Source organism: Mixophyes fleayi, chromosome 2 (assembly GCF_038048845.1).
Source record: "Mixophyes fleayi isolate aMixFle1 chromosome 2, aMixFle1.hap1, whole genome shotgun sequence".
NCBI classification, from domain to species: Eukaryota; Metazoa; Chordata; class Amphibia; order Anura; family Limnodynastidae; genus Mixophyes; species Mixophyes fleayi.
The window spans coordinates 327,864,789-327,889,333 of record NC_134403.1 but is presented as its reverse complement, the minus strand read 5'-3'; the positions used below and the strand labels follow the sequence as shown (position 1 = coordinate 327,889,333).

Sequence of the window (24,545 nt, the reverse complement as noted above, 5' to 3'; positions counted from 1 at the left end):
TTAATCCCTTCTGGGTGAGCTGAAGATTTAGCCCCTGGTTGAAGTTTCAGTAAGTCCCAAGGTATAGAGACTACCACCCCCCCCCCCGACCACCTTGCCTTTCAGCAAAGATGTCCCTGAAGCTCTTGCCCACCGATCCAGGGGGTCTTTTGAAGGAAGGTCTGAAGACTGAAGCAACCACATTGCACTACTTTTCCTGAGCAAATTTCTTAGCATACATTTTGGAATTCAATAAAAATAATTATTACTATACGTTACAAATCAGAATACACTGCTTTTTGTTTGTCAGAAATCACAGGCTGTGTAGTATTAATGTAATTTTAATGTCATTTCAAAAGATTACAAAAAAAAAACACGGAAGGGAAGTACTTACGGTAACTCATGGTTTAACAGCTTGCTTGATACCCAGATACTGTCGATTTCCTAAAACAAGAATGTTCTCTTAAAAACAATATGATGATTTCTACTCACTACTTCAGGACACAACATTAAATGTCCATTTCAATATAACCTAAAATGACAATCATATTTAGCATAATTGTAACCGGTCAAGAGCCATAAAAAGCTAAAGTAGAACTCGTAGCTGGTCAGTAAGCAGATTAGGGACGTTTATTGAAACTGGCGCAAGATCAACTGTCCTGACTTAACCTGCTCTGCAAACTCCCTCTGCACAGAGATCTCAGGATAAAAAACAAACAAAAAAACAAAACATGCAAGGCACATGAACTCCAAGTACAGGAAACAGGAAATAAGGCAAGTCCATGAGTTATTTTCCTTTTCTATCTAACATTCCTCACAAGTGTGATGGAAAAGGACTTCGGAACCACAATGCCTGTTCTCGTATCACTGCATAAACATGTTCTCACCAGGGTTTGTTGCTGCTGCCTCCCAAACTTCACACTGATGTTCTGAAGCCACAAGAGTCCCAGACTTCCAATTTTTAACTCTACCCCAAGTTTTCTCTGGCACCAGCTAGTGGCCAGGCGATAAAGCAGCCATCTGCATAGGGAGACACAATGTATAAGAATGTGTAATGAGAAACAATAGTCCATGCATGAAAATTACCACCTCTTACAAGTGGACGAGACAACAAACAAAATGCAATATAGGTGACTTTTTCTTTTTTTTTTTTTTTATATATAAACTTTATGCTTTTATAAAGTACATAAGCACCCATGTGGGCAGCACGGTGGCTTAGTAGTTAGCACTTGTGCCTTACAGCAATGCGGTCATGAGCTCGATTCCTCACCATGGCCTTATCTGTGTGGAGTTTGTATGCTCTCCCCCTGTTTGGTAGGTTTCCTCCCACACTTTAAAAACATACTAGTAGGTTAATTGGCTGCTATCAAATTGCCCTTAGTTTGTGTAATTGTGTGGCCCCTGAGGAGAGTGCGTTCTCTGTACAGCGCTGCGGAATCAGTGGCGCTATATAAATAAACAGCTGATGATGATGATGATGATGATGATGATGAAAAAGAGAAATAATACATGCTAATGTAGTATATATTACACTGTATGTTATGTTTTATTTATGTGTTACCAATTTAATTTTGCTTTAGTTACTTATTTTTGAAACGAAAAAACAAAACAAAAACAAAGAATCAATCAGTCATACTAAAAATTATATGAAGAGCACCGAAAAAACAAACCACAAATCTTGTTTCAAATGTACAGGAAGTGTTAAAGTCACACATCCACCTCTGATAAAAATGAGCAGCTTAATGATATAACAAGTATATGTCAAGCATGCAGCGTTTCACGCTGAGATACAAAGTGTTAAGATGTGTAACAACTGTTGAAATACGCAGCGTGTCTTCATAACAGACAAGTAATATCACTGTTTCTTCAACTTGATTGGTTCACTATTCAGGCAATATAGAAGCATCAGATATTAAAATTATATATAACAAAACAATAATGTATACCTTTTGCAAGTGATATCACCACATTTTTCAGACAGCGTGCATCATTAAATACAATGAAAGTAGTGACAGCACAAAAATTAATTTAATTTGTCATAGATAAACTAGAAAGAAAGATTACACAATTTGACGTAATTTTCATGTTAGAGTTTTAAAAGAACTTTAGAAATGTCTAAAGTACTTTAAAATGATCTCTCTCGAGTAAACACAAGTATTGTATAGTGAAGTCCTGTGTCAATAGACCACACTCACAGAGCACAGTAGGTACACAGTATTACACATAACACATAGAATTACAGCTCAGATAGACAATCATTCTACAACCAAAACACTAGTTGCTAATATATGAAAACTCACATTGCAACATATGCAGAGATAGTATGAAAAATGCATACACACATGTATATATTATCTAACTATCTGCACAAACATCACATTTATATATGAATCAATACTAGCTAAACGCAGTTGTTTTTATAAAGAAAAAGCACCAGCCTGGATGTAATTTTAATTTCCGCGTGTACAAGCTTTCCTTATAGCTTGATCAATAATGTTTATTTCAAGGTGTATTTGCACCCTATGTTCAACAAATGTAGCTAATAAGTCAGTATCATAAGATACACAAAAGAATATTTATAAGGTCTCCTACCCACAAGCATTTAAAAACCCTGCATAGTAAAAGCATAAACAAAACCTTGTTCTTTTAAAAAAGCATTACAAGTGCGTTTTCAAAGCCAATGTGCAGCAGTCCCATATATTGCCATTATATTGGATTACATGTTAACGCTTGTGAGCACTGCAGGCAATTTTGAAATTAAAGCTAAGCGGGCAATTGTCAGAAAATGTGTCGCTTCCATTATATTTGTACTATTAACATGAAAATAATAATTCTTTAAAAATGCATACTGAACAACTGATTTTAGTGCTCAGGTATGAACCCTTACTTGAAAAAAATTATAAATTTATTTTTAAAGTCACATAATGTAAGAGATTCCTCACATGAAAAGCTTATATCTCAAAAGACCTGTCCAATTACCTGTTTATTAATACCCTCTCTGATGTCACTGTAGACTACCAAGAAACTACCCTCATTCATTTACTGACAGTTAAGTACACATAACCTATTACTCAGAGCCGCAACTTAGAATTCTAGTGCCTGGGGCGAGAAAGACAAATGCCGCCCCCCAAGCCCTCAAATTTAACCAAATTAACCTAAAATATTCCTTAATTGCGCCCCCCCCCCTTCAGCGTTGCGCCCTGGGCGGTCGCCCCTGTCGCACAGCCCTGCTATTACTAACCCATTGATATGGGATGGGATATCATTAGAAGGTGGAGTCACATAAAACCAGCAAAAACTCTAGTCACAAACTAAACAACACAACAGAGATGCCTCTTATCATCATCATTTATTTATATAGCGCCACTGATTCCGCAGCGCTGTACAGAGAACTCATTCACATCAGTCCCTGCCCCATTGAAGCTTAGTCTAAATTCCCTAACAAACACAGACAGAGAAGGAGAGAGAGACTAGGGTCAATTTTGATAGCAGCCAATTAACCTACTAGTATGTTTTTGGAGTGTGGAAAGATACCGGAGCACCCGGAGGAAACCCACGCAAACAGAGGGAGAACATACAAAACTCCACGCCATGGTCGGTAATTGAACTCATGACCCCAGCGCTGTGAGGCAGAAGTGCTGACCACTAGGCCACTTGCTGCCTCTTACTTGCAGATAGACAACACTCTACATGTAAACAACCAATCACTGACAGTACTAAAGACATGGCCAATTCACCAAAATCTCCAACTATGCAACAGAGCTTTATGTTGAGCCCACTTCCATTTACACGGTCACCTTTACCAATATATGTAAAGAGTTCAGAGCAGTGTATATATACTGGACCTATCGCCCATGGCACTGTAAACATGCACACGAATGACATGTATGTAAGTTGCATACATAGTTGGAGTTGTGTACAGATGACAACGTGTTATTCGTGGCACTGACACTACTAGTGACACCTAAGCACCACGTCTGACAGCTCCACCTGGCAGCCCCCAGGCCCAGGCTCCGCACTCTCTATCAATGGTACCCACCGTCCTAAGAGCAAGACGCAGAGAGCCACAAGTAGCAGGGCCAATAGCAGTGCGTAGATGACCGGCATGGTGCCTACCCGGCAACCGACACTGGCCGTCCGGCACCTGACAGTGTCACACCGCTCCGGGAGACCATAGAGAGAGTCCTCCTACTCCGGGGCGGGGGGTGGAGAGGCAGCTATCCCGGGAACAGGAAGTGAGAGCCAGCGAGTGCAGAGCGCAGCATCATGTGAGGAGTAGGCGGAGAATCGAACTGTCAAGTCTAGAGCGCTCAGTACCAGCCTCTGGCCCCGCCCTCTGACGTAACCTCCAAAACAGAGCTCTGTCTGAAGAGCAGCACCCGAGACACGTGATGATTCTGAAAAGGAGGCATTGTAAACAGTTGGCAGTCACGGAAGGAGGTGTGGAACGCAGAGAAGACACCAGCTCGTGATTGGTTCCCTTGCAACCAATAGTAACTCGCGAGACTTTTGTTTGAACCAGTGGCGCTGGACAAGTACACAAAAGTGAAGCTACAACATTGAGGTAATGGAGCGGAATGTTCTGCGGGGATGTGTGAGTTACTATGAGGGAGATACCTGGCTTCATGGTGCTCAGATCAAGCGGGCGTTGGGTATTTAATCTTACGTGTGGTCCTGGGCACCGGCAGTTGAATGGGGGTCTCTGAATACTGACAGTGAGGGGAGGTGGTCCTGGGACTGTTGTCCAGTCTATGTACACATTTTTCTAATTCTAGCGTTGTAATGTGCGCACATCAGACTGAGTCATATGTGTAGAACTGGCACTTCTCTACTGTATGGTGTCTTTGTTTTGCAGCCAACTGTCAGCTGCTAGACCAGGGTAATAGTTTAACAGGAGAGCTGGACAGTATTGTGAGTTGGATCCAATAATTATCTATAGGTATCGCAAAGAGCTAACTTTACCTTGCGTGTGTGTGTATGTATATATACTTTATTTTTTCTGGCCTACAAACCTTTTTAAGTGTTTTCTGACAACTGACCACTTTAGGCAGGCTTATATTATTACTCAACCACCTTCTTAACCTCACTAGATTACCACCCGTTGCACAATTCACACAAGATAATAACCCAATGACAAACATTGCAGTGTGACTGGATCATATAGCATACTAATCCATTTTGTTTTGTTTTTTTACCTTTGCAATCTGGCTGGATCGAAATGCAATATGTAGACTTAACCTCATGTATCAGGCTCCCTTTGTCCTATATATTGTAAGCTTGAGAGCAGGGCCTTCTCACCTCTGTCTGTTTTACCCAGTTTATGTATTCCTGTGTTTGTCCCCAATTGTAAAGAGCTACGGAATCTTCTGATGCTAAATGTTGTTGATTGTAATAGATATTCTCTCTATCTCTCTCTCTCTCTATCTATATCTATATCTATATCTATATCTATATATATATATATATATATAATTTTCCAATATCCTGCTGCGGAAAATATCCAACATTGCCAAAATGTTCACAGTACTTATCAAAACTGCACAGTGTAGTGGGTTCAAAGGATCACTTATGGTCTCTTCACTGCAGCTCATGCTATTACTGCATCCACAGTAGCTATGGAAGTGGGGAGAAAGAAATTAATAAATGGCCAATCGGTCCCTCTGCCCCTACCCACATGCCATCAGGCCACCCCACATGCTTCCTCGTATGCCAATCAAACCTCCTCACATGCCATCAACTGCTGGAACCTGCGCTACAGGAGATGACCATACACACTCCTTGTCCTTTTCTGTTTGGATAATCTCTGATGTTATGCCGAGTAGGTCCCATGATGCACTCCCGGTCAATCGAGCCGCTCATTGGTTTCTAGTCTCTGGGCATCTGGAACCGAAGTCATGCTTACAGCCAGGAGCCACATTTTAAAGCCCAAAGAGCCGCATGTAGCTGGAGAGACATGGGATGGTCACCGCTGGTGTAATGGATTATGAATGATATATTTATTTTTTAAAATATTATGAGGTACTTGTTAATTATATGGGTGTCACTTGGAGAGGGGGAAATAAAAAAGTACCACAATGTCAGAATCCTCATTCTGGTGTTGCTAAACAAAGCTTTTCACAATCACTGCACACAAGTAATATCAAGTGGGTTTTAATTTTGGTTTGCTGCTGCGGGTTATGGGAGCCGCACTATGCGCTTACTACTCTCAGTTCTTCCATGATTGATAATGCCACACGGTGTAAATCTTTAGCCATTTATGCACTTCTGAAACAAGTAACTGTTTGAAGTAGATTAAGTTGTACAAAATAAGACCAGGTTGATCACCTTGAAGCCCAGATTCTGGTTATAAATATGATGCCTCTGACAACATGGAGAGATGTTTGCTGCTCACTGAGCACTAGAAGGGGATGGTAACATGGGAGAGCAGAATCTTGAGTTTGGTATCTGGGTCATAGATGTGGTACAGGAAACTGTCAGTGGGACTAGAATTGAATATATGTATTAAAGCTACCCTGCCTGTTGTGAGTGCGAAGACCAATAAAAAAGTTTTAGACTTCTCATTTGTTCTCCTGGACATCAATGTTCTCCACTTTAGGTGGTAATACAGCTTTAACATACTCCAATAAATATGTCATGTTGGTTGATATTGTGGATGTAATTTCAAGAGTAGCATTGCTGTAGCATCCTTTTGAAGTACCTTATTTTATGTTAGGAAAGGTATAAAAATCTGTTTAGCAGGATTATTATAGGATATATATTTCTTCAGAACTCCATTTGAGATATAGGGGAGGGATGGGGAAGAGTTTAGTACCGTTTTTAAATGACAATTGTAAAAACAATATGCTCTAGTTCAGAAACTCCACCATGAGTAGGATACGTTAATTATTGTCAACAGCATTAAATCAGAAATGTTTCAAGTGAGGTTCAATTGCAGGCAGAAATGACTGTATTAATTTCTCGTTGTTTATATTTACATGCATAATTGCATAAAACTAAATGTAACTTCTTGAAATATTATCTAATATCTCCTAATTTTAGATCTTGACTGAATTAACAAAAGTATAAAATGTGGTCTCCAAATAGCCCTGTTTGTGATGAAAACCAAATTCCCGCAGCACAAAATGTAAGTAGCTTAGCTTTTTAATCTTTCTATAACAGTAAGTACAAACAAACTAAGGGCTAGATTTACTAAACTGCGGGTTTGAAGAAGTGGAGATGTTGCCTATAGCAACCAATCAGATTCTAGCTTTCATTTTGTAGAATGCACTAAATAAATGATAACTAGAATCTGATTGGTTGCTATAGGCAACATCTCCACTTTTTCAAACCCGCCATTTAGTAAATATACCCTTAACTCTGAGTTACAATATAGAGCCTTGTTTGAAATATCTAACAAACCAGGTAAAGAACAAGAGGAGCAAATAACGTTAGTAGGTGTTGGAGACACATTATCATCATCATCATCATTTATTTATATAGCGCCACTAATTCCGCAGCGCTGTACAGAGAACTCACTCGCATAAGTCTCTGCCCCATTGGGGCTTACAGTCTAAATTTCCTAACACACACAGAGTAGGGTCAATTTTGTTAGCAGCCAATTAACCTACCAGTATGTTTTTTGGGGAGTGTGGGAGGAAACCGGAGCACCCGGAGGAAACCCACGGGGAGAACATACAAACTCCACACAGATAAGGTCATAGGCGGGAATCAAACTCATGACCCCAGTGCTGTAAGGGAGAAGTGCTAACCACTTAGCCACCGTGCTGCCCATAAATGTTTCATTTTTTGTTTTGGATAGTTCTTAAGTATTGAATGTCCATCTAACTTCCATTCATGCCAACAGGATAATTACTCGATAACGGTTGCATTATGGAATGTGTGCATGTTTGACATTAGAAAACTTTCCTATAGTACTTAATGACTTCATATTCTAAATCTTGTTACATACTTATGTTGAATATTGAAGTAACGTGTATTTATGATATCTGGTAAAATAGACATTTTAGGATGACGTTGCTCATGAAATTTAGTTCCCGCTGCTTTTAGACTATAATTAGCTAGTGTCTGTCTTGTAGGCAGTTTTAATAATGTATATTTTGTTTTACTGGCAGTGTTTAACTAGTAATTGTAGACTGACTTGTTTTATAATGCTCACAAATTATTCAGCCTTGTCCATAAATTGAAAAATTACAATATGCAATATGTGCTATGGTAGATGGCCAAAAAATGGGAATATTGTTTCTAGGTTTATTCATATGACTACTCTTTGTAATATTGATAATCTAGGACTTAGAAAGGAAGATGCCATCCTAACTATAATGTCCTTGTTTTGTTTTGTTTTTTGCCATCTTTGTCAATCCTTAGGTACACCGCAAATCTGTTGGACGGACCCCACTGAAGGTTCTTACAGGTCAGCATCTTGCTGTACCTGACCCAAATATTTCTATCAATAAACGATCCTCTCTGACTAAACCTCACAGCCACACAGTTCTGATGACTAAGGTACATTTAAAGAACAAATTTGAATATTAATTTATAAAAATCTGTTTATTGCTGAACTTAATAAACTACCCAAAATAATTGTTCCATTATGACACATCTCTTTGCTGACTGTTGCCCTTTTTAAAGAAAAACTCCAACTAAAGCTGCTTATTATGTAGAGGTGAAAAAAAGATCAGTGACCTCTGTTTGCAAGGGATGTCAGAAAGCATAACTGACATGCTATGTGTTGCCTTTACAGCTCTTTCATCTATATCTATTGTATAGTTTTTGTTCTAATCTATGACTAGATGTGTCTATCTGTTAGCATTTAATAAAAGCTGAGATTCTTCTTTGACTTTCTCACATATTAATTATTTTCTCTTCCAGGAAACTAGCAGTGGGACAACAGGAAAACCTGTCAATGTTTGGATTGACCCTTGCCATAAAAATATTTTGGCAGATAGCTCTGATACCAAGGACTACTCTTCAAAGGATCTTCAGCCATGTCCCCTCCTTACAACCACAGTGTCAGAAGTGAAGCGGAAAGAGACACTTGGTTGCCTTAAAAACAATGACCAATGTAGTAAGCCTGGTGGTGAAGTATTGCCTTCACACCCTGTATCTTCAGATGAGAAACAGAGTAATGAGCATGAAAACATTCATAACCTTGAGGTAGAATACAGCAAATTACCCAGCTTACCTCCTGATATTGCAGCTAATAAACTTGCAAAAAAGCAGAGAACTGTTTTGGAAGATACTTGTCAGAAAGAAACTGATATATCATATATTTCGTCTCGTACAAATTTTGAAGTGTGTAGCAACACAACAGCTAGAAGTCCTCTTAAGCTCTGTACTGATCGTGAGACAACATCATTAAATGATGAAGATATTCATTTATCAGTGGATGATAATGGCACAGAGAATATTTCAAACAGTGTGTTGGATTTTAATAAAGCTAAAATGTACATCCCTCTCCCAGAAAAAGATCTTTTACATTGTAAGCCATTAACTGAGGCGTGTCAAGTACTTTGTGAAGTTGAGCTGAATGCTGTATGTGCAAATGACACATATGACTTAGATCCTCACTTTAATGATGTGTCTGAACAAAGCTTGGTGACAACATTACCAGATATGCTTTCGGATGTAACTCTCAAAATTGAAAAATGTAGCATTTCTGTGGAACAGGATGAAGAGTGCTACCAGCTTGTGTTAGCCAAAGATGATTGTACTGTTGGAAGCGGTCTTCAAATTGAGAAGTTATCATCATCTTTGTCGGACAGTTTAATAGATGATCTTAAAACAGCCCAGCTAATCGATGCTTCAGAAGTGATAATTGACAAACCTCACAGCAACATTGGCTATGTAGTTACCGATGAGGAAGCAGAGTGTTTTCTGCCTGAATTAAGTAATCTTTGTTTGCCTGTTGAGGACTTGGATCTTTTGACAGAAGTGTTATCACTAGATCATGAAATACCTTCATGCAGCATAAAGCAATGTACAGAAAACAATGACCTAAACATACTAGAAGATGTAAACCAATATTTTGCATCTATTGAAGATACTCCGGCTTGTATATTGACTGCATCTGCTGAAAGGGTGGAATCACAACCAACGAGGCTCACTCCTATCTCTAATATGCATCAGACTTGTCAGTCCAATTCAGCTTCTGGGCCACAAAAGAGCATGAAGGATGTCTCCTCAATTGTGTTTGATTGCCCCACTCCAGTCATGTCGACTCAATCACGGGTTCATGAAATCCCTTTGCTTAGCAGAAATGTCTTCAAAAAAGTGACTCCAAAGATATTGAACTCTCCATATGAATCTGGGACATGTATGACCCCAATATTTACCTCTGATGCGGTCACATGGACAACACCTATAATGCTTCTGAACAAAAGCATAAACACTTCATTGGACATTGTTGGGAAGGCTGAGAGAAGTGCAAAGGATAATGCTTCTGAGACAGATTCCTTACTGTGGAAGTAAGTAAAATATTAACTATCTAACACCTTGGTCTATTCTGTTTATCTGTAGATGTACTCTTGTGGCTTGATCTTTCTTCGTAATGTATAGTTCAGACATACTAATTTATTATTTCTTGCTTTTGTCTAATTTTAAATTGTAAGATATTAATGCAAAATATATAATATTTACTAATTTCTCTACAGTTCTGGTGTTCTTGTCTTTGTCCCATATTCCTCTCGCATCCTGCCAGTGTGGTTCAACCAATCCTAATCTTACATCTTTGAAGGGGTGGAGTGTTCATATGTCGTGAGGGAGTCATTGGTTGATAGGAACCAGAACAGAGCAGCTGTGGGGAGATGGGCACCACACCATAAATTTGCTTTTAACCTGAACAGGAAGGCCACTTTAAAGGAAGTTAGGAAGGGCAGAACTGGTGGTACTGGTCAATGAGAATGTTGATTGAGTGTTTGACAGCTAGGGTACTGTCATTGTACAGGGAAGCATAAAAGGAGCATAACTCATTTGTTATAAGTTAGTTATATATCATACTTTGTTGTTAATAGAGTGGTGGTCATTCCCAGTGCGCATAATCCTTGGTTTATTTACAGGAAGGTTGTCTTCTGTGTAATAGGACCACAATGGTCTTGGAGGCCTTTTTTTGATAATAAAATATTCAGTTTCCCTATGTTGGTGGGAGACGCAAAAAACACCTGAAAGAATTGTTTTTCAAGGAGTGTTGGGTGGGGATCATCATTATCGGCTATTTATATAGCGCTACAAATTCCGTAGAGAGAGACTGGGGATTCATGTAATTCCCACTCCAGAATCCAGGACTTCTCCCATGCAGCCCCCCTTCACTGGAACGACCTCCCTCGCTCCATCCGTCTCTCTCCCAATCTTAGCTCCTTCAAACGAGCACTTAAAACTCTCCTTCCTTAAAGCCTACCATCCTTCCACCTAACCCATTGTCCCTTCTCCCTCCCATATGCGTCAACTGACTCCCTTTGTGCTTGAGTCTTGTTCACCCTCCCTTAGGATGTAAGCTCACTTGAGCAGGGCCCTCTTCCCTCCTGTATCCATACCTGTTCTTCTGCTCCATCCTTACTGCATTAGCCTGCCTGGAGCCTCTGAAGCTTGGTATTTATTGTTTATTGTTCAGTAATGTCTTACCATGTATAGTCTACTGTTTGTACAGTGTACGGCGCTGTGGAACCCTTGTGGCGCCAAGCAAATAAAGGAGGATAATAATAATAATGGTTTTCTTGAAGGAACACCATACTGGCTTTAACTTAAAAAAAATATGTATATATATATATATATATATATATATATATATATATATATATATATATATATATATATGGAACACGATATCAGATTGGCGCTTTACCCAATGTATGGATAATAAATACAATGATAATCAAAACGTGATGATAAACAAAGATATAAATAAACATAATACATAAACAGAACACCTCCACAAATATGTGTGGCAGCCAAGTCTCCAATATCGGATGGTTAGACCGAAAAGAGGTATCAAAATGATAAGTTATGGAAGGATGGTTCTACAGTATTGGGAAAAAGTTTTAGAACACCCACATTTTCCAGTTTTTTTTTGTGTAATTCACGCAGTTTAATGTCTGTGTGTTCTGAAATTAAAGCCTAGTACAAATAAACAATTGGAAATAATCAATAAATCATAGAATCATTCAAATGTTTACTTTTGACTCTTCAAAGTAGTCATATTTTCCAGACCTAATCGCTGAACACTCTTGTGCCATTCTTTCTACAATGGACATCAAATATTGTTCAGGAAGTTATTTTCAAGACTGTTGCAGAAGTTCCTACAAATGTGTTGCACTTGCAGGTTGCTGTGCTTTCACTTCTGTCCAGTTCATCCCAAACCAGGGTTTAAGTCTGAAGACTATGCTGGCCATTGATTTGAAGCCTACCATCTTGTTGTTTTTTTCTCAAAGTTAGTTGTGACATAGCCTGGAGGTATGTTTTGGGCCATTATCTTGCTGTGAAATGAACCCTCGGACCTAGGCGTAGACCAGAGCGTATGGCATGGCACTGCAAAATGGTTTGGTCGCCCTTTTTTCTTCAGGGTGCCAGTCACTCTGCAAGCCGCCAACTGTGGATCCTGCAAAAGAGTCCCAGACCATCTCATTTCATCCTCCATGTTTGACAGTTTGTGCCCTACACTGAGGAACCATCTTTCTTAACGGCGTACAAAAACCATGCTTTTCAGTAGTCGAGTGACAGTGCTTCATGGCTCAGGCAGGTCTTTTTCTTATTTTGCCAGCTCGGCAATGGCTTTCTTACTGCCACTCGGCCTGTCAAACCTGCAACTTGAAGTCTTCTCTTCACAGTTGAACTGAGACTTGCTTACTTTGACCACTGCTAAGCTGTGCTTGAAGCTGTTGTCCTGTGAGTCTCATCACGGAAGCTGTTGACTATAGGAAAATTGTCTGTTGTGGCTTTGGGTCTGCCAGACCTTTTTCCTGTCAGTTTACTCCAGTTTCCAAGTGTCTTTTGATGGTATAGGAAACTACTCCTTTGCTTTCTTTGAAATTTTCCCTAAAGGAAAAAGCTATACTTTGAAGGGTTAAAATGGTCTCTTTCCTTTAATTGCATTTTTCGTGCCTTTCTGATAGCAATATACTACTGCAGTACAATATTTAAAAAATGCTTCAGTGGTCTGCATCACTTTTCACGGCTTTGTACTTGTTCCCTGAAAAATAACTTTTTTTGTATAGGTCTAAAATTGTCGTCTTTTTCAGTTTTTGTTGACCTCTAGCAGTTTACTGCTTACCTTTTGTACCATTTCTGGTTATTCACTGGTCTTGAATTACTTAAATTTCAATAAAAACTTGAAAAATGGGAATGTTATAAAACTGGAAGTGTATATATTTTATTATATACATACTATCTATAATATAAAAGCCTAGTGGCGTGTGTTAGTCGTGTGTGGGGGAAAAAAACAAGCTGCAGCGCCACCTGCTGGGCGGAGTTATACACTGACCTACTAAATTCTTATTGTGTGTGTGGGGGGAAAAGCTCAGAAAGGGCTGAAATTTGGTATACTAAGATGTTTTTAATTTGTTAATTGTTAAAAGTGTTTATAAAGATTTAAAAAAATATATATATATATATATAATTTCTTGAAGGAGAAGTGACAGTTGGGAGTGGTTGCCGGGGGTGACAGTGGGGAGTGGTTGGTGGTTGCCGGGGGTGACGGAGCGAGAGGAGTATGATACTCAGGACCGCTGAGAGCGATCCCTGTCTGGATAGACATCTGGATAGATGTGGCGATTAGGATGAAGGATGAGGTGATGGAGAAAAATGATGAGGTGGTGACGTGGACAAAACCACGTTAAAAAAGGGCGCTTACGTCGGGAAGTAACGCTCTTCCCCTGAGGAGGCCTGGCCTAGTCCCAAATGCATGACAAGAACCTTTTTAACACCTTAAGTAGCTTGATTTGACTAGAATGCATGAGTATCATGCACGGGTTAACTTGTTATATAATATATCTCTGCCCCCAAAGAAGGGCCCTTACGGGACTATAACATTTCAGAACATTAAATAATTGGACACATCATATCAATTTTTTCATGTGCTGAAATGTTATAGTCCCTTGAGTGTAAAATATGTTGTATGACTCCTCCTATTTTTGAAGGCTGTAGGAGCACCAGAGCAATTAGCTACTGAGGAGTAACAGCATGGAGAGTATAGTAAACTAGCAGTATCGATCAATACAATTTAGCAATATCAGAATGTTGACTTGCTGCTACAAGTGATAGCCTCTGGGTTTTCAGGCAAGCGCTCGACTCGATGGTGGAGTTATGAAAGAGTGATGAGGAATAGTGGTTAAAAAAAAAAAATACAGGTATGTTGAGGTGACTTGGGTGTTCTCTGCCTTGCTCTACGTATGTAGCTGTGAGAATCTTTCGTCTTTAACCACTTGGAACTGTAATGGGAAGCCACGTTTATATTGATGTTGTGGCTGCATAAGACGTAGGTAATGGAAATAGTGTCTTGCCACTTCTTTAATATTGCTCAGCAGATAGTTACAGGTTTTCCTTTTAGAAAGAAATTAAGAGCTTGTTCCATATTGCACACATTATTTGCTCTTTTCGAGATCCTCTCATTTGTCTTTCACTTCATGTTCTGTTTCAAAGAGGACATTTCTTGATCAATGACTTCATTGAAGTGATTTGTTTTGTCCAGTGTGGCTTCTAGGGTGTTGGTGCAGTTGCCAATGGTGGTCATTTCAGATTTGAAGTCTGTGATATCTGCTTGTAGCTGTGATTCCATCTCTTGAACCAGAGAGGTCATCATAACTTTGACACCTGTGAGGAAGACCTCTTCTGAGCTTCCAGACTGGATTGGAAGCACAAAACCCTGGGTCTTCCCCAGAATTACTGAGCACAGGTTCATGTGGATCTCATTGGGGTCCTATCTTAACCCTGATAATCTATGGCATAGATTCTAAATTGGATAAACATAAACTTCTCCTTATATTGCATAGATTCTATGCAATATAAGGAGAAGTTTTTGTTTATCCAATTTAGAAAGCTGCATTCTATGTATAACAGAGTGAAGATCTTTAGGGGTGTGCATGTTGGGTAATCAGATGAACGTTTCTCATTGAGGTGGTTAATCAGTAGGAAGTCAGTCAGGAGTAATGAGGGTAATTTGTAACTTGAGAGTAGGAGGGTGAAACTTTAAAAGTCAGGTGATATTTGTGGTCTAAATAGAATGTGTGACACTGCATGTGATAGTATCTGAAATAGAGGTAATAGAGCAGAGTAATGATAACTTGCATAATTCAAAGTGAAAAAGAGAAGGGTTTTATTGTGTTGGACAATTCAAACAACCTAAATATTTTGATACCTAGAATATATAACTTTTATATACTTTTGAAAATTAAGCAACACAACTTGTTTATATTTTTATTATATATAGATATTTTATGTAAAATATCAACAAAAATATTAAATTTATGTATAGTGTGGTATATTGCAACCACACACTGGGAAGGTTACCTTATTGTTTATAACATGATTTAATACTTTATTTTATGTCCCCAGAAATTAATAATGATCCATGTTAGTGTTTATTTGGACATATGTATAATCATCCCTAGTTCTTAAATTTGCAGCTTAATGCACAGCAAATGATAAATGGGTATACTAGTCTGATTATTCTGTATAGATATTTCAATGTGGTAAAAATATATTTTACCCTAATAAGAGTTGTATTAATTCCACTTACTGCTTTAAGAGCAATTCAATTTGTTCTTTGTATGTCCATTTTAAATATATTTAGCCACCTAAAATCCTTTACATTATAGAGGTTTACTGCTTAGAGGTAACTCATTTAACTTTTAATACCTTAATCCAGTGTTTCCCAAACTTTGCGCTTCAGCTCCCTGGGGTGCTGTGGTGATCTCACAGGGGTGCCGGTGGTAAGCAGGACGGGCACTGCTTATGAATTATTTTGGCTTAGGGGTGCCTTGAAAAAATAATGTAAACCCTAAGGATGCCTCAAACTGAGAGATTTTGAGATCCACTGCCTTAACCTGCTAATTTTGTGTTATAATTGCTTTCTGCTTAAAAGTAGCTTGTTTTGACTTTTAACACATAAGTGTAATTCTATTAAGCCGATTTACAAAAGAGCAGCTTATTTAGCTCTTACCATATACATCTTTATGTACTCATGTTGTGTAAAGTGGTAGCACCTCCTGATATTCTGAATATGCTGGAAGTTTTATTAACATAAAATTCTGGGAGATAATCAAAACTTATATCTATAGATATAAATTTAAATCTAATTTGGTAGCAGCCCCCCTTTTCTGCAAAGTGAGAGCCCCCATTGCACTGCTACACATAAAGTTGCTTAGCATTCAGGGATGCTACTGGCTAGGAGTAACGACTATACGGATATTTGCTAATAAATAGTTACTTGTGATGCCTCTGTGAGAAACTCTGTTACCAGGGTCCACAGTGTTCTGATGTTACCGCTGCATCAGAAGGCAGCTGTCTGTGAGGCTGAAGGGGAGAAGAGAGCCAGGTTTTTCTGAATTTTCGTGGATGATGATGCGGGAGGGCCACAGGTTCTATGCAGGAAAGCTTGAGGTGGTGATGGAAGCTGGGCTGGTAGTTTGCTATATGCAGGTGGGGGACACTGCTTCAATGCTCTATAATAGGTGGACTTGGAGCAAGGGAACTTTAAAGATGACAATTATAGCAGCTCGGCACAATTGTTCGGTTGTTGACAATCTCCTGATTTAAACGAAGATGTGACACCACTTTTGGTACAAAAGTACCTTTAAAAAAAAAAAAAAAAAAAAGTACATACTTTAGTACGAAGCTCTGCCTGGTCAGACTGAAACTCCAGAAAGGGAGGGTTACAGAACAGCACCTCCCCCTGTAGGAAAGTCTGCATAGCCTTTATAATTGCTAACTTGTGCTACAAACAGGAGTGCAGAAACCTGCAGCTTCAAGGAAGAGAGGGAGACCTTTGTTTAGACCCTCCTGTAGGAAAGATGGCAAACGAGATGTTAAGAGGTATTGTGAAAACTTGCACTATGTAATATTTATCTTACATACTCGGTGGTAATTTGCAGAAGAATACTGTTTTCTATCTTGGTCTGTACAACCTTGTGAAAGAAACCCTTGGCCCAAAGAATCAGGGTCTCAGCAGCCACGCCGTCAAAGCCACATGGCCTGAAGAGTGGTATCGAAGAGGACCTTGGCAAGGAAGATCGGGACAAAGGAGCAACCGGAAGGGTGGCCCTTCAGGCATCCCAAGGATGTCCGAGCACCACCCCTTGCTTGGCCAATCTGGAGCCATCAATATGACAATGACTCCTTTTTTTTTTAGTTTCTTGAGCACCCATGGGATCATGGGAATCGGAGGAATCAAGTACACCAGAAGAAACCGCCACAAAAATGTCATGGCATCCATGTACCTCATTCCATGATCTCTGGAAAAGAGGGACCGTTCAGATGGGACACAATGATATCTATCTCTCGGCTGACGCCTGATGATGAATTGGAAGAGCAAAAACTTCTGAGTGAAGGCACTGTTCTTCCTGGTGGACCATGTTGCGGATGAGGTATTTGGCCTCCCATTTCTCCAGCCCCAGAGATGAAAATTGCTGATATCAATCAAACATGTCATCCCGTGGTCTCCTTCATTGAACCTTGATGGTTTAGGTAGGCTACCGCTGTAGCATTGTCTGCTTGGCCTTTCAGTGGCTTTCAAGACAGAATTCCCTGAGCCAGTACAAAAGCCCTGTAGAGTGCCCTGAGTTCCAGCATGTTGATGGGTAACAGTGCCTCCTGGTGAGCCTGAAGGATTTGGAATGAGAGAGAGCACCGATGCCCTCGCCCCACCCTGACAGAATTTCGTCCATAGTGACCAAGGTCCAATTCCACGATTGGAAGGACTGACTGTTGGTGAAATTCGACCTGTCCACATGAGGGACTGACAAATTGTCGTGGACAATCTGGTGAACTGCTTGTCCAGATGAAGGGTGGATTTGGACCACTTTCGGAAAAGCTCCCTCTGGAGCAGCTGAGAATAAGCCGAGTGATAAGCCCTCCAACCCAGGTATCTGAGGATGAGGCTGCCTTGATCTTGAAACTGCAGGAGACTGGTCCCTACCACAATACCGTGGTTATGTGTCCCGCCATGCAGACACAATCTCGGCAGGTTTGGGATACACTGTGTTCAGCTACCACAAGCAAGTCAGCCCTGGGCCGATTCTCTTGCAAACCCTTAGATGATTGTTCCGCCCATGCTTGAATATCCTTGTTCACCCAGGCTTTAGATATACCTGGTTTAAACAATCTGCCAGCCGCCACATCAGCTGAGAAAAAAATAAAATCGCACTTAACAACCCGGAGCACAGTGAGCACACCACCTTGCACAGTGAAATCGGTGTTTCTGGTTAGATGGGAAATGGGAGGATCCACCTTGGGAGAAATCTCCCATTTCAGACTCCTCCATTGGCAAGGGGTAAAGTGATTTAAATTTTCACGGTATATGAAACGTCCTGTCAGACTTCTGCCAAGCCTCCAAAACCAACTCTGAGAGCTGAGGAGACTGAGAAAAACAGACTACCTGTTTCTTCTGCCATTTAATAATGGAGATGCCTGTGGAGTCTGAAACTAGGATCTGGATCCGCAACCCCTAAAGTTTTCCGAACCCCCAAGACTAGGTCCATCATGCTCTAAGTAGAGGAATCTTCAATATCCTAAAATTCTTCCTTGTCAGACTCGTGAAGTAGCTCACCAAGGGGTAGAAGGAGAATGCCCTCCTCCTACCTCGCCACCAGTGAGGAACAGGGAGTCTGATGGCATCCTTGCTGACCTCTCCTGTCGCTCCTGAGTGACCGCAGACACAAATGTATTCCTTCGATTCAGTGGACATCTGCTGTGGCTGCCATTCTCTGACCGAGGTGCTATCTTCACTTAAAGAACTGCTTATTGCCAAGGAGGACCTGACTGCAATCACCGCTGCTTCCCTTCTCCCCCCAGAGCCGTGGCTCCCCCTGTGTGTGTCTGTGCTGCCGCTGAGAGCCGCCTGCAACCCCTGCACCTTAGAGAAGGAAAATGGCTGCAGCGTGTTGGAGGTGAGGGAGACCCGCAGGCTACTCCCCTTGGCTCAAGAACCCAGAGTGGAGAAAACCCACAGGCATTTCCCTCCCTAGGAGGTGTCCCTTAGCCCAAATAAAAAGTGTAAGAAAAAATCCAGGGCTAGAGTCCTAAAAGAAAGCCCTACACCTAAGGGCACTTACAAAAAACTGACGATGGTTCCATCTAGGAGGGGCGTAGTAGGGGAGGAGCTATCCTCTCAACACTTTGAGCAAGTGCACTTTAAATATCAAAGTCCACCTGCTATACCACACTTTTATAGTATCCCCCAATGTTGCAGTGTCTCCCAGTGGCATGACAGAGAAATACTATGTATATAGAAATCTTTGAATTGTAGATTTAAAAATGAAATACAAACTATTTGTTATACCTTTTGTGAAAGGTGTCAGGGGGGTTGGGTGGATGTGAAGCCACAAACGCTTTAAACTTAAACAGGTCGCTGATTTTTGAACTTGGTAACGAGATTTGATGCAGGTACTCCCAGTTGTATATGCAGTTATGCAGATAGGGCTCTTTGCTCTGTTGTGTGGGCAGACTCTCCTAGCAATATTAGTATGGGCAGCAGAGTGCCTTCGGTCACTACTCTGGGCACTTTGGGGATCTTATACTATCACAGGACGCAGTTGCTATTGCTGCGTATTACTCCTTACACTGGCTTTACACAGACACTTCCAATCAGACAAACTTCTGGTTTACACGTTCAGGAAGGACACAGATTGTCCTGCCCCACTTCCTGCTACACTAGACCACTGGGGAAAACGGCTGACAAGTAGGTAAAGGAGTCTGAGTGTAGCACTCCTCTTCTGGCATGAACCACAGTCAATGTTTTTGCACTAGTGTATCTGGATGGCCCGTCCAGTGCACATCAAGGTGCCCACCTGCCCTCTGCTATCAGATACATCCTCAACTAACAACTAAACTAATGTGTGCAGGGTGGGAGGAAAATGCAAAAAGACACGGTTTGAAAGTGTGAATGCAGCTTCAGCATTCAGCCTTCTACTACTTTAGAACAACCCCTTTTATTAATAAACTTTTTTCCCCTCAAATTATTGCTAAATTTAGCTTCATTTGTGCTTTAAATTAATATGGAGGGAATATTGGAACTGCTTTACTACATGTTAACACTTTTGTGTGATTCTTTTTGTTATAGTATATGGAATGCACTTGGTAATGTGCTTCTCTTCCAAAGTGCAACATGGAGTCAAAGAATACCAATGAAAAGTATAGGATGAGACCTATAGAACATCAACTCGTCTTCTCCCTTAATCTCTCTGCAAAATAAAACTCTCTCTCCCTGTACAAACTTCTGCTCCTCTGCAAACATTGCAATGTTTCTTTGTATTCCTATGCTCTCTGCTGGAAATCTAGGTAGACCGTGTGACTAAAGCTAGTTTTCTCTTCTTTAGTGGCCTCCAAAATTTGCAGTATTCTTGTGCACATATGGATTTTTTTTCTTCTAGCTTTTCCAGGGAGACATTATCTAATGCGTCTCGGGAAGACCTGATCGATCGGTTGGAAGGATCATTAATTGTAATAGAAGTACTTTCACGACAACTTCAAGGTTGGCAACAAGATAATGTATCTTCAAAACCATCTGAACAGAGAGAGTGCTCCACACAGACCTGTGTCACACATTGCAGTGAGGTAAGTAGCCAGAATTCCTTGAAGTGGAGGGACACAAATTTTGTTCGAATGAAATTTTACCCCGTAACATATTTCATATTATTGTATTTAGTGGCTATAGGCTGCAGAGTTTATATACATACATTAGATCTACTGATTGTAGATTCTACTACATGACGTTTTTTTCTGTCATCCATGAAGATGCTTTGGTAGAGGGTTGTCGTCCAGTATATTCTTGTGGACTCTTTTGGAACATGTTGCTGTTCCTGTGTTCTCCAATGTAACGTGAGAAAACCGCTTTTCTTGTGTAATTAATTGGGGGATTTAGCAGTTTTCCACCAGTTTAGGTATTTTATTCTGTTAAGATATTCTATAGTATTTACAAGGTGGTTGTTGTTGTTGTCCTTAATCTTTTCCTCCCAACTGTTTTGAGGGCAATTGGTTAGCTAGTGTCATGCCTGGTGTGTTTTGTGTTTTTCAAAAATGGTGACACTGTATTTAGGCTGTTGGGTGAAGACAGCAACTTTTAAATAGTGCAATAGAATAGCTTTTTAAAATCTAGTATATGCAGGTCTAAGCACTACAGTAATATAGACAATTACATCTGCATAAGTAAAGTGTGGCTTTAAAGACACAGAAGTTATTTCATTAAGCAACGAATCCTACTTTTATGTAAATTATACTTGTACACAGTTTAGAGCACTGTCTTTTCTTTCAAATGTATTTTATTCAGGAGGAACCGTATTATCATAATCTGTATTTAAAAACATTGAATAAACTTCAGTCAGTACAGCACTGTCGGGAAGAAGAGAAGCAGTTACACGACATTCTTAAAGAAGTCACTGAGCGCTTGGTAAGCACTTAATGATATGAGTGATATTTCTGCATTACCCTGCTCAGCTCTATTGATATGTTCTACCCAATTACGCTGCTTTGAGCCCAACAGAAATTCTATATTCCTTATTGGAGGCAGCCATTTTGTGGGATGAAACGGTAATTTTCAACCAGTGAATACACTATGAACCTAGTGCCTTTACTGGTAGTTAATCAACTTACTAGGCACATAGTACCTCTGCAATAACTCCTACATGTTTAAACTATTGGCAGTTAATCATATAAGTGAGAAGCTGCTACATTAGGGCAGAAAATGGCTAATTATTATTGCCGTGAACCCTTTCACACTTTGTAACTAAAGTATACTTTGAATACTGTATATGGAAATGTATTCAAAGGGACATGGCTATGATTACTTACACTAGCTACCTAATGTTTGTTACTGAACACACATTTCTATAAGAATATACCAACAATGGTGTCCTCTTATGGACAATAATAGCTATTTCTATTCTCCCTCATCTCTGCCGACAGCTGAGGTAGTTGATAACGCAGTATTTACAAGCATTGAGAGCAAGTGTAGCTGTTGGTGTTGCTCAAGAAAGTAACTGCAATTTTTCTTTTACTAAACTGAGATATAATCTGTCTACACCATCTACAAGCTAGCACTGATCGAATCCCATAGACCCCCTGTTTGAATGGTAAAGCTGCCAACCAGCTAGATGTGTGAGAAATGTTTTCGTACATGTCCTAAGTTTCTAGTTTGGTTGGCTGGTTTAATTCAGGCAAAGGGCCATTGTATGCTCATTATTTATTCCAAATATGCAGCCTGTAGTAATAGTACACATCAATAGTATGCAAGATGTAGCAGTAATGCCCAGTAAACTGCCACTGACAGTAGCAGTAATGCCCATTTTTATGTGCTCACCCCACCAATTCTGCAGCCAGCCACTTGTCTCTATTCCATGCAGTACTGCTCCTGTAGAGCCTGCTGTTTTATAGCATGTGAAATAATGGCTGTCCACTGGCTTCTACTTTACTACCCCAACATCATACCAAGTGACATGCAACTAGTGTCGCTTGGGCAGTACTACTAACTGCTGGCTCTCATCTTCTATTTTCTTCTCCTTTACCCCTAACCTTCCTCTCTCAACAGGTATTGTGAGGAAATAAATATTAAAAAAAACAATATTAACTATAGATTTGTGTGATGCAGCTCCCTTGCGGTGCTCCAGTCTTGGACATTAGGGGATGCAAGTTGGGCCACAGTGATCTAGCTATCCTTGTAGATCATAGACTTGGCAAAAATTCACCAAAAGGATGCCCCTCTAAATGGAAAGAATATATATTTTATAAGGAAGCATTGTCTGAGATTTCTTTATGAACTGTATGGACCTAAATCGTTTTTGTTTTTTTTTTTCCCCTCCTCTCTCAAAAAACACCAGACATGGCATTCCAATAACTTAATTTTAATAAAAATTTGTTCTGCCGTTAATCGTTCTCAAATTCATCGTTTGGTTTAATAATCAGTGTAAATTACTGTATGTATTTGTATATTCCTGTTTAAGTATAAAGTGTTTTCACTTTTTAAGAAACTAGTAATACAATCAAGATTACTATTCTTTCTGCTTCAGACATCTCACAACAGTGAAGCTGAATTTATGATCGAGTATGCTGAGAACCTGTACAAGATTACTCAAAAAGATAAGGTCGACCTATGCCAAAACGTAAGACCTTTTTTTTTTTTTTTTAGACTGAAAATATAGGGGAAGTTAAGAAATGGATATTAAAATGAGATTTTGTTAACAAGAAATGCAATAACTGACCTACAATGCTAGTTATTACAGAGTGCTTGTTGTTTGAGCACTTGCAGCAGCCTCTGTTCCGCAGATCCCAGGAAGCCGCAGATCCCAGGAAGTCTGTACTCTGTAACCGGAAAGGTTTTCAATTTAGATACATTCCAATAGCTATCAAGAGACCAAACGTGATTTAGAAACGATAATGTTTCTTAATGGCTCATGGCAGGCATGTATACAACCGCTTCATTACTCTAATACAGTGATATAATTGGTTGGCAAATGTGGTAATGCCATTTGCCAGGTATTGGTAATTGATAGGCCAGGTATTGGCCAACCAGTGGGAACACATTCTTCTGCTCAGTGAAGAGTGCGCGTTTTGGGAAGACCTCCCAGAACAATAAATAAGTTTTTATTGTTCTATCCAGGGGTTACTTTCCAGGAGCCACCTCCTTTTTTTGATCCTCTACTTCCCATAGCCACGATAATGGTACACTAGGCATAATGTGATAATTTCTGGACTCCCAAGTAATAGTCTTGATACTGCCTGTGCAGGTTTCACGCAAGCCTCAGATCGCCATGCGCAATGCCAAATGTTGATTGAAGTGGTGTAAAGCACACCGCCATATTGGAAACACGTTCCATGGAGTGACTAAGCACTCAACCTCATCCGATGGAAAAATGTGATGCCAGGAGATCGCTTCCTACCTGAATACATACTGCCAGCTGTAATGTTTGATGGAGGAGGAATGTATATCTGGGCCATTGTTTCATGGTTTGGATGCGCTAAATAGCTCCACTGAAGGCAAATATTAATACAGCAGCATACAAATTACATTACATGCTAAATAATTTTGTGCTTCTACCTTTGTGACAACAGTTTGGGCAAGGCCCATGACATTGCTCTCTTGCACATATATAGATCCATCAAAAAATGGTTCCCAAGTTTGGTGCGTAAAGAATTTGGCTTGCCTTCACAGAACCCTGACCTCAACACCATTGACAGCTTTGGGATACATTGGAATGGTGACTGTGAGCCAGGACTTGTCTCCTAACATCAGTGCCTAACCTTACTAATGCTCTTGTGGCTGAATGACTGTGAATCTGTATGGCCACGTTCCAAAATCTAGTGGAAAGTCTTCCAAGAGAGATGTCAACAAGCACCTATAAATTTGATGTTTGTGTGTTCACATACTTTTG

General features: G+C 40.0%; 2 protein-coding genes across 5 annotated transcripts in view; one reads left to right on the top strand and one right to left on the bottom strand.

Moving 5' to 3' along the window:
- The window catches only part of BLTP2 (bridge-like lipid transfer protein family member 2), a 73,709-nt gene extending 69,469 nt beyond the window's left edge, over positions 1 to 4,240 (bottom strand). The window contains exons 1-3 of the mRNA XM_075196812.1: positions 4,019 to 4,240; positions 867 to 999; positions 374 to 423 (exon numbers count right to left, since the gene is read on the bottom strand). Of these exons, the coding sequence (XP_075052913.1) occupies positions 374 to 423; positions 867 to 999; positions 4,019 to 4,086 (251 nt within the window). The 5' untranslated portion in view covers positions 4,087 to 4,240. The remainder of the gene's footprint in view (positions 1 to 373; positions 424 to 866; positions 1,000 to 4,018) is intronic.
- A 219-nt stretch (positions 4,241 to 4,459) lies between these two features.
- The window catches only part of SPAG5 (sperm associated antigen 5), a 43,722-nt gene continuing 23,636 nt past the window's right edge, over positions 4,460 to 24,545 (top strand). For all 4 annotated transcript variants that reach the window (XM_075196810.1, XM_075196809.1, XM_075196808.1 and 1 more), the window contains exons 1-7: positions 4,460 to 4,543; positions 7,018 to 7,102; positions 8,344 to 8,481; positions 8,848 to 10,442; positions 20,553 to 20,736; positions 21,449 to 21,568; positions 23,184 to 23,276. In XM_075196810.1, the coding sequence (XP_075052911.1) occupies positions 7,046 to 7,102; positions 8,344 to 8,481; positions 8,848 to 10,442; positions 20,553 to 20,736; positions 21,449 to 21,568; positions 23,184 to 23,276 (2,187 nt within the window). In that variant the 5' untranslated portion in view covers positions 4,460 to 4,543; positions 7,018 to 7,045. The remainder of the gene's footprint in view (positions 4,544 to 7,017; positions 7,103 to 8,343; positions 8,482 to 8,847; positions 10,443 to 20,552; positions 20,737 to 21,448; positions 21,569 to 23,183; positions 23,277 to 24,545) is intronic.